The following is a 10895-nucleotide window of genomic DNA, read 5'->3' on the forward strand; positions in this document are numbered from 1 at the left end:
TAGAAACAAGGGGTGGCACTACTTCCCCACTGGCGCAACTTACCCCACTCTCCCTAATAATTTATTAATAATTTATTTGAATTAAATTATTTTGAAATACTTTCTCTGCAAAATGTAAGTATGCGATTAATTTAGATTAATTAATCACAGAGTCTGTAATTAATTAGATTATTTTTTTTAATCGCTTGACAGCCCTAATAAAACACACTACAATAGTGCTTTGCTTTGATGACTGTCCAGGTCACCAGTCCCAGACTGGCTGTAGGGGAGAGAACAACAAACAGGAGTACTAGTAGTTTCACTCATGAAGCCACCACCACACCTGAGAGAGAGAGAGAGAGAGAGAGAGAGAGAGAGAGAGAGAGAGAGAGAGAGAGAGAGAGAGAGAGAGAGAGCGCTTCAGAAGGGGTGTGCGCAGATAATACAGTGCAGAGAGAGAGAGCCATATACACAGCACACTGAACACTGCTTCCTCATTCATACGAGAGGCGGGGCAGTATTCCTATTCAACCATCTTCTAACCCTACAGCTCAGTTGGGGACGAGACGTTTGATAGCATGGATGAAGACACTGGGGGCCCTTCTCCTTAACAAAGGTGAGACTGAACTCTGAAAACAAATGTTCATATGCTGGTAATTGTATTTGAAAATGCTATTGCTTTTGAAAATAATGTGTTGTTAAAACAATGTAATGTAATGTTAAAACAATGTGCTTTTTGTAAAACCTACAAAATCACTGATTTTACTAAGGGTTTGCTGCTCAAACTATTAACGAAAGCATTATGATAGAAGTGAGATTGAGTGTTTTGGGATTGTAGGTCTTGACCATATGTGTGTGTGTGTGTGTGTGTGTGTGTGTGTGTGTGTGTGTGTGTGTGTGCTCGGAGTCCCCTGTCTCCTAACTCCCTTGGAATCCCCCGGTTGCCGTGTGCGTTCACACTTCACAGGGACATTTTGATTTGGTGTAGTTACTGTGTTCCCTCTCTCAACCTTCTTCCCAGAGTTCAGGGCTCCCAGACTAAATGCGGTGACGGGTGTCAGGTGGGCCTTTCCACAATGAAATATATTAACTGGCTTATATTTAATGGTGGTACGGCTTGTACACCACCACTAAACAATTAAACCACCACCACAAATAAATCTACTGAAATATAGGCATAAGTTTAGGCCTATTACGTCTTTGTGTTTTCCTGCCGACTCTGCTGGCAATCTTTTCAATCTCTGTTTCAAGATGGATTAAGAAAGGTTTTATTTTTTAGTCTTCCACGCAAAACTAATTCCACGCAGTTGCTGACAATATTAATTTGAGCTTGTTGTCTGTAATCCACCACCCCTCCTGGCAGGGCTGTGCCGGGTCACAGCTTCTTAAAGGCTGCATCGGGCCAAAGCTCAGGGCCATGTGAAATTCACCACTCCTGGGGCATGGGACACACTTCTCCAACTACATCTCACACAGATGTCAAATACACCTGGTGAGGTGGTGGAGATGGGACGGAGCAAAGGATTTTTTTAGATGAAATAAAATGTGTGTTTACATGTGCTCTGCATGCTACATGCTGATAAACTAATCTTACGGAGTACTATAATAATATTGTTCTTATCAACTATCTGAACAAAGTGAGGGGACAATCCAGCCGGCAACCAGACGGTTTATAGTGATTGAGGCCTGGTGCCGTATTACCGGTGTGGCTGAGCAAGAGAGCATCTGCTCCATCTAATTAGACCGGCTTTTTGTTCTGTCAGAGAAATACTGCCCGGTGTCTTGACCATCTCCAGAAAGCCTGAAGAATAAAGGCTTCAGAAGTGAAGAAGCTCTGAGTCAGTGTAGCGCTGCTGAAGTAAGGAGGCTCAGTGTAGTCTGCTGAAGTAAGGAGGCTCAGTGTAGTCTGCTGAAGTAAGGAGGCTCAGTGTAGTCTGCTGAAGTAAGGAGGCTCAGTGTAGTCTGCTGAAGTAAGGAGCCTCAGTGTAGTCTGCTGAAGTAAGGAGCCTCAGTGTAGTCTGCTGAAGTAAGGAGCCTCAGTGTAGTCTGCTGAAGTAAGGAGCCTCAGTGTAGTCTGCTGAAGTAAGGAGCCTCAGTGTAGTCTGCTGAAGTAAGGAGCCTCAGTGTAGTCTGCTGAAGTAAGGAGCCTCAGTGTAGTCTGCTGAAGTAAGGAGGCTCAGTGTAGTCTGCTGAAGTAAGGAGGCTCAGTGTAGTCTGCTGAAGTAAGGAGGCTCAGTGTAGTCTGCTGAAGTAAGGAGCCTCAGTGTAGTCTGCTGAAGTAAGGAGGCTCAGTGTAGTCTGCTGAAGTAAGGAGGCTCAGTGTAGTCTGCTGAAGTAAGGAGCCTCAGTGTAGTCTGCTGAAGTAAGGAGGCTCAGTGTAGTCTGCTGAAGTAAGGAGCCTCAGTGTAGTCTGCTGAAGTAAGGAGGCTCAGTGTAGTCTGCTGAAGTAAGGAGGCTCAGTGTATGACTCCCAGATCAAGAGTCAACCCAACCATGATCACTTTGTTGTATACACAGAAATCAGTCCAGTAAGAAATTCCATTCACCCGTGTTAACCCTGACCCTGTTGTAATCGATTCAGCACTAGAGAGACAGAGACTGTAGGCTTAATCTGAAGAACTGTATATAAATGGCATATTATGGCAGCTTTGAAATGTTGACAGCACACAGATGAACACACACACAGACACACTGCGCAACCATTACATTTGTAGCCTACACAAATATATCAGGTACATGTGTCATTTAGACCAGAAAAAGCCCAGAAAGGCCCTTCCATGACTAGGTGATAGAGTTACTGTTGCTTTAATGAGATCTCGATGGCTGTGAGAGCAGGAAGGAGTCTGCTCCAGGTAGTTTGATGTTATCATGGCCTTAATGGAGCCTTCCATGGCGCCCTGTGGTCGTATTTCTTTGTCTTTACATTGATTTAGTCGATAGTGCTAATCGCATTGGAATTGAGCATGTGTTGAGGTTCATACCTGATTTCTCTTAATTCTTTGGCATTATTCTTCACTTTTTAACACAAAAACACATTTTGGTAATCATGAGGCTTTTATTTCCTTGGTTTCAAATTTTTTGTTCAGATAGTCTTGATTGACTCAGTTTCATGTAGTTAAAAGCGTTAAGTTATAGCAGATGCATTTGGGAGAGTAGTACCTTCTTAGATTTCTTCTTAAGCAACGTTTTGTCTTGTTGCTTGAAACTGTTGACCTAGAAGTTACATCTACTGCCGTGTAGGCTAATGGTTGCGTCACACTACTTTACATCTACAGTTTGTTAGCGAACATTGGAATGTTTAGCTAACTTAACCACATATGAGCTCCCTGACATTTCAAGACAAACACACTGAAACTCATCCTCATCGTCAAACCGCTTATCGGGGGTCGGGTCGTGGGGGCAGCAGCTCCAGCAGGGGGCCCCAGACTTCCCTTTCCCGGGCCACATTGACCAGCTCTGACGGAGGGATCCCGAGGCGTTCCCAGGCCAGTGTTGAGATATAATCTCTCTTCCTTCCCACTGGTCGTGCCTGTGGGGAGGCGTCCAGTGGGCATCCTTACCAGATGAACCACCTCCACTGACTCCTTTCTAAGCAGAGGAGCAGCGGCTCTAATCCGAGTTCCTCATGGATGGCTGAGCTTCTCATCCTAGCCCTAAGGGAGACACCAGCCACCCTCCTGAGAAAACTCATCTCGGCCGCTTGTACCCGCGATCTCGTCCTTTGGGTCATCACCCATCCCTCATGACCATAGGTGAGGGTAGGAACGAAGATCGACCGGTAGATCGAGAGCTTTGTCTTGCAGCTCAGCTCTCTTTTCGTCACAACAGTGCGGTAAAGCGAATGCAATAGCGCCCCCGCTGCTCCGATTCCCCGGCCAATCTCACACTCACCCCCAGGTAGGACCCATTTCCTACCCGGAGTAGGCAATCCACCGGTTTCCTGCTGAGAGTCATGGCCTCAGATTTAAAGGGGACATTTTATACCACCAGGTGTGAGTGTGATTAGCCATTACATCCGTCATACTCTTATAATCTAGGTGGACACGCCCACCTGTGATGTCAGAAGCTGCACATTTTTAAAACGGCTTGTCACGGCTAGTCACACTCACACCTGGTGGTATAATATGTCCCCTTTAACGTTAATCAGTATGTTAACTTACCTTTACTTACTTGATTTATTAGGCCTAGGGTTAGGCCTACATTTTGTTTAAATTTAAGTTAACCCCTCCTCCAACTCAATCCCCCTCCCCCCCCCACACACACACACACACACACACACAGACACGATGGTTCAACGTAGCACCAGAAGCTACTGCTCCTGCTATTGCTGCACTCACTCTGCGGTGTTTGAACTACACCCACACCAGTCAGCCCGGCATCGTCAGACCAATCACTAAATGCAATTAGTCTGGAACCATTCCGTTCATATTCGGAATGGTTCAGTGCTGCATGTCCTGCCCTCTATCTCCCATACCTTCCTCTCTATCTCACTCGATATTAAAGCATTCAAATGCAAAAGAAGAAAATATATGTATACTGTCCATTTGATTGAATCCTGAACCAACAGTTCTCTATCAGCCCCAGACATCTTTGTTGCTGTTAAGATGCCTCTATGGATAAATACCTATCGTATTTATCCCGCCTCATATCAGTTAAACGGGTGTGTGTTGGTTGGTCTAAGTCATATGACGCAAAAATATTTTTGTATGATAGGGGAGCCAGACCTTATCTGCAGAGCAAATGTAACATGAGCTCGCAAGGTTCGTCTGCTTCCAAGGCCAACACACATTTCTGTTTTAATTTAAGGATGTTATCTTGCTTTGTTTTAACTCCGCCATGCCCCCTATTAAAGTCTATCCAGTCTATCCGTCTCATTTAACTAGACTTCACATACATAAAAACACACACATGTTGTATATACATGCACACACACACAAACACACTCACACATGCACATACATGCACACTGAAACACACACAATATGAATTAAGTGTATAATCAGACCACTGCAGATCAGGCATCTTTCAGGTCAAGGAGCAGAGAGGTTCTGCGCCGCAGGGATCAGGACAACGACTCATACCACGTTAAGCACACACACACATCAACACGAAGGTCACCCATTAGCAGTGGCGGCTGGTGGTTTTTAAAGTGAGGGAGGAAGGACTGTGCGCTTGGTTGCCATTGGCCTGCTTGTACTGTTAGTGGTGTATGGCGTCATAAGTATGTGAGAATCAAGTTGTTTCAGGGTGTTTTGGTGAACTACAAAATAGCAGGGAGGGATAATTATGTGAAGAAAATTGATACAAATCAGTGGCAGCATTGTACTTATAAAGCTGGTGGGCAGCATGTCTTGGACTACAAGGGCAGAAGGAAAGGATGCAAAAATAAATCTGGGCCTATCATTGGGCCTATTTTTGCCCTCAATGACTATTGGTTGTAATTTGGTTGTGTTGTTTATTTTCAGCTACATATGTTTTAAGATAAATTAAGACACAAGACCAAAAGTGATGCCATTTAAAATACATCATGCTCTGAATCATTCACTAACATCCTTTCCACAATATCAAACAGAACTGTCAGAGTAACAAACAATTAAAAGAACAACTAGAACAAGAATATAATTTCACAACTATTGACATGGGCTGTAAGCCTAACATTGTTTGAGGCAAATGTGGATGTTAATGGATGTTTCAGAATGTTGGTCATGGTGTTAAGCCAATTAAGATAGAGGGACTTCATTTATAGATCAATTCAATCCTCCTCGCTGTTTGTGTTGCAAAGATATCAGTGACCTGGTCATACAAACAGGATATCTTTGTAGTTAAGTGATTTCAGAATAACAGCGTGTGTAGCTCCACGTTTTCGCCACCCTTTCAGGTGGCTTGCTAACCCAACGGAGGAGTGTCGAAAAATAGGTAGGCTCAGCGTGTTTATTTCGGCTGACTTTTGGCTGTGAAAATGCAAATATAAGCGAACCAAACCACACCGCTCGGTGGAAACGCCAATATAAGCGAACAGAGCCGCACTGTACCGCAACGAACAGTAGCGCAGCACTCGGTGGAAATGAGGCATACGACTGAGCGGGTTTGTTGTTTCTCGTAGCCTAGTAGTTTCTCGTAGAGAGGGGATAAACCCTCCCTCCGGGCTGCTCCACAGCCAGGGCTCTTGCTTATTGGTTCATAGCACAGCCAGGGCTCCTGCTTATTGGTTCATAGCGCAGCCAGGGCTCCAGCCTATTCGTGAATAGACGTTGATGCGATTCAGATCCCTCAGCTAGTCCCACCCACTCAGAGGAGGACTTTCCTCCTCTCTTCCATTGACCCCCATGTTATTCACCGGCCGCCAGTAGTGCCAAAGAAATTAATGGGAGTCAATGGAGGCTGAGGGAGGAACATTCTCCCCAAAGTAATATCCAATAGGCGTACAAAGGCATTAAAGTAGTCATATTTAAGGGCATTCATTCACTACAGTAGTCTGGGCAATCTACACTTTTTATTATTACACTTGTTTTATTCTCAACAATGTTAAGGAGGATCTTCCTCCCTCTCCTCACTGGAGAAGCCTCCACTGCCCAGTAAGTAGTGTTCAATGCATGTGTGATGTAACTGTAGCAGACTTATTACATTACATTTGCCCCTGCAGGTCAGACAAACATCACCCACACCCATGATAACAATCTGAAGAAAATAGACATTCCAGCCATTAGATGAGTACCAGTATCCTGTTAAGTAAGGATAGCAAAGATTTCTACTGGGTCTAACTGAAAGGTTTGTCTGTTTATGTCACTAAGTCAGGTTTGACGAGATGGCAGGTGTAATGTTTCAGTCAATAGTAACACCACAGTGTTGTTAAAGTAAGCAGAAGGCAGTAGATTGACCATCACCAATCAAATCACTGCTGCCCTGTATATCCAGTTGTACTGGAAATACGGGAGGCAACACCAATCATTTTAATCAAAAAAAACATTCACACTTCCGTCTTTCTTTATTGTCTTCCGTGTAACCAGGAGTATCTTACATATCTGACCAAGACATACCGAGAGACGAAGAGAGAGACAACCAAGACAGAACCGATCCGAGCATGGAGAGTTTTAACCGATCAAGTCCTCACAACGTGAGCGGTGGTGGTGGTGGTGATGTGGTCAGCACCAGCCCTATCCTGGAGCCCTACAGCACCCTGGAGAAGACCCTGATCATCCTGGTGGCTGGCTCCCTCAGTCTTGTCACCATCATCGGAAACATTCTGGTCATGCTCTCGATAAAGGTGTGTGTGTGTGTGTGTGATAAAGGTGTGTGTGTGTGTGTGTGTGTGTGTGTGTGATAAAGGTGTGTGTGTGTGTGTGTGTGTGTGTGTGTTTATGATCTTAATCAGATCAGATTAAATTGAACTTGACTCTCATTGCACAGTACAAGCATGATACAAAGAGGTGTAGGTATGGCAGGTGATATATGCATGTACATAGTGCAGTGAAACAGTTAAGTGCCGGGATTCAAAGTGCTCGGATAAATGGGTAATACAGTAAAATCAAATCTGTGGTCTTTCAGAACTGTTCTAGAACTGAAAAAAACGTATGCAAATTTTTTGTTTTGTGTTCTAAAGGTCAACAGAAACCTACAGACTGTCAACAACTACTTCCTGTTCAGCCTGGCCTGTGCAGATCTAATCATTGGCCTGTGCTCCATGAACCTGTACACTGTGTATGTCGTGATTGGTTACTGGCCCTTGGGTGCCATAGTGTGTGATCTGTGGTTGGCTGTGGACTACGTCGTGAGCAATGCCTCGGTCATGAACCTCCTCATCATCAGCTTTGACCGCTACTTCTGCGTCACCAAACCACTCAGCTACCCCGTGCGTCGCAGCACTAAGATGGCGGGCTTGATGATTGCCGCAGCTTGGGTCCTGTCCTTCATCCTCTGGGCCCCGGCCATCTTGTTTTGGCAGTTCATTGTGGGCGGGCGCACGGTGCCGCAGGGGGAGTGCTACATCCAGTTCTTCTCAAACGCCGCTGTGACCTTTGGCACGGCCATCGCTGCCTTCTACCTGCCTGTGGTCATCATGATCGCCCTCTACTGGCAGATCTCCAAGGCGAGCCGCAGCCGTGTCAAGAGGAACAGCAGGAAGACCTCCAAGACGTCCAGCCTGGGCGAGGCTCCCTCTCACAGCCAGGAGGAAGGGGAGGGGGGCCGGCACAACGACTGCCAGAGCAGGACTGCTAGACTGAGTGTGTCCCCTCCACTAAATGGGAGGTTGGAAAAGAACAGTTCAACCGCAGAGAGGAAATTGGTCGGTGGTGGTCCTGCACAGCAGGAACCGGAAGAGGAGTGGACAGCTACTAGTGTACTATCAGAGAATAGGCAGAAAAGTGAGAGGTCAAGCCAAAGGCCCAACACATCTATAGGAGGGACCAAAGGATTGGGTGCCAAGCTATCCTGTTTCAAAAGTCAGACCAGGAGTCGGTCCCAACCCTTCCCGGAACCCAGCCCAGCGGCTGAAAAACAGACCCTGGTCTCCAGAAGTCTGTTTAAGGTAACAGACCTGCATGGACACACTACGTGAGAACCTTCCAGAATATGATGAAATGCACAAAAGCCTGCATAAAATGTAGAAAAACAGATCTAAAAAAGATAATATTATATATGCTAGAAGTATTTTATTCATCCCAGAGGGGAACTGGTAAAGAGCAGGTTTGTGCGTGATGATAAAATGTTATCATCTTTCAATGCAGGTTGCCAAATGTAGCCTGGAGGTAAAGTCCTTCAAGAGGTGCACTTCCTCCCGGGAGAGGAAGGTGACGCGGACCATCATGGCCATTCTGGTGGCGTTCGTGGCCACCTGGACGCCCTACAACGTCATGGTCCTCATCAACACCTTCTGCTCCACCTGCATCCCCAACTCTCTGTGGACCATCGGCTACTGGCTGTGCTACATCAACAGCACCATCAACCCAGCTTGCTACGCCCTGTGCAACACCACCTTCAAGAACACCTTCAAGCACCTGCTGCTCTGCCAGTACAAGAACCTCAGCTCGGCTCGGTGAAAGGGGCGGGTGGGCTCGTGGCAGGATTCATGCAGGTCGATGTTGGTACTATAGGCAAGCTGAACGTTAACATGCTAAATTAAGACCGAAAGGGTTCTCTTAAAGTGGATTAGTCTTTGTGTCTCCATGCACTTAGTTTGATTTGATTTTTTAAAAAAAAACAGTGTTTAGAAAACATACATAAAATAATGATTTGGGGCTACCCCAAACTATGTCACTTTTTAAACGCAGCTTACTTTTATGCAAAATAGTTTGAAGCGTAAAGCCCTTCAATTTAAAGAACCATTAATCCTGATTTATAATCTCTCTAACTGTGTGTTCACACCGCACTTCGCCCCGCGACACGTTTCAATGTTAAGTGAACGTGGAGACGCGAATCGGGCGAATTTTTTTTTCGCCGATACGCGCGACAAGATTTGATTGACAGCGCGAAATTTTTCCTCGTGAACGGCGAGCGCGTTCACGTGGATTCGCGCCGCGAATAATTCGCCCCGCGAATAAAGTTAAAATATTTCAACTTCTTCGCGGCATTCGCGTTGAAACAGCCAATCAGCGTTCACTCCCTGTGGGTAACGTGGGTGAAGTAACGTAAAACAGCCAATCAGCGTTCACTCCCTGGGTGACGTCACGTAACAGCCAATCAGTTCACTCCCTGGGTGAAGTAACGTAAAACAGCCAATCACCGTTCAACCGTTCAGTGAACCGCAGCTTGGAGGAGAAAGTGATTGTTGCCGTTTGCGACTCCCGCTCTATATCTACATATAATATATAAATATCTATATCATATAATATATACGATATATATAATATCACGGCACAAAGCGGTGTGCGCCTCCGGATTATATTATTAACCCATAAACGACGGGCTCTCCCTCTTCCACAACAGGTACAGACACACATCTCGGCCATGGTTGATGAGAATGGCATGAATGACCGTTGTCAGGCAAAAAAAAAATTCGCCCCGCGAATAATTCGCCCCGCGAATGCACACAAAAATGCACAGCGACAGATTATGATTTGTCGCGCGGCAACATTCGCCTATTCGCGCGAATAGGCGAAATGGGACAAAGTGCGGTGTGAACACACAGTTAAACATACATTTGTCCTGTGAGGAATGGAGGATATGGAGGAAACATTTATGTTTAGAAAAATATTTTGAAAAAAGTGATGAGGGAAACCATTATGGTCCAGAAATGTAATATATTATGTAAATGAAAATATATTTAAGTTTAGTTTTTCTGAATGGCTGTTTCCTGTTAGCTGTGGTAAAGAGTTTTCTTCTTCAAGGGGATTTAAGGATTTCCTTCTGGTTCTCTGCGGGCCTGTAGTCTTCACTTTTAAATACATACCTGCACCACAATAGTTATATATTTGTGACAAACGTGGACCATGTAATTAATGTGATGATTTTGTGACCAACAATTTTAACCTGACATAAAAAGGTTATAACAAGGAGGAACAATAGTGTAAAATACAGACGTCCAGATAATTACAACATATATAACATATACAACAGGGGCATGGAAATTCAGAGCGATCTAAGATTGTGTGCTATACAAGACGGCATAATACACATATGAAAGTTTGTGTATGTTTTTGTGTGCATGCGTGCGTGTGTGTGTTTGTGAACCGGTTTGTAACCTCGTGCCTGGTTCCATGTGGTTGGATGTGTTGGTTTTGTGTGAAGTGTAAACATGTCTCAACCACCATGTTATTGTCAATGTGTCAAAGCATCTCATGTTTGTCTCAATCCATGTATTCATTGTTCCCACTATAAAACAACATGATAAAAACCTTAATTAATTGTAAAATATGTTTCTTATTGTAAAAGGCTCCTGATTGTGTATTTCTCTGATATAGAAAAACAGGAGCTATTAA

The 10895-nt window shown here is 44.8% G+C and overlaps 1 protein-coding gene across 1 annotated transcript; it reads left to right on the forward strand.

The window, feature by feature from the left end:
- Window positions 1-561: 561 nt before the first annotated feature.
- LOC311356996 (muscarinic acetylcholine receptor M2-like) lies at window positions 562-9017 on the forward strand (the record flags this gene model as incomplete). Its single annotated transcript, XM_084476868.1, has 4 exons — window positions 562-595; window positions 7011-7243; window positions 7580-8506; window positions 8706-9017. 4 exons carry the CDS (start codon window positions 562-564, stop codon window positions 9015-9017), a joined length of 1506 nt encoding a protein of 501 aa, XP_084332994.1.
- Between the last annotated feature and the right edge of the window lie 1878 nt (window positions 9018-10895).

Source organism: Micromesistius poutassou (genome assembly GCF_964030765.1).
Source record: "Micromesistius poutassou genome assembly, chromosome: 13".
NCBI classification, from domain to species: domain Eukaryota; kingdom Metazoa; phylum Chordata; class Actinopteri; order Gadiformes; family Gadidae; genus Micromesistius; species Micromesistius poutassou.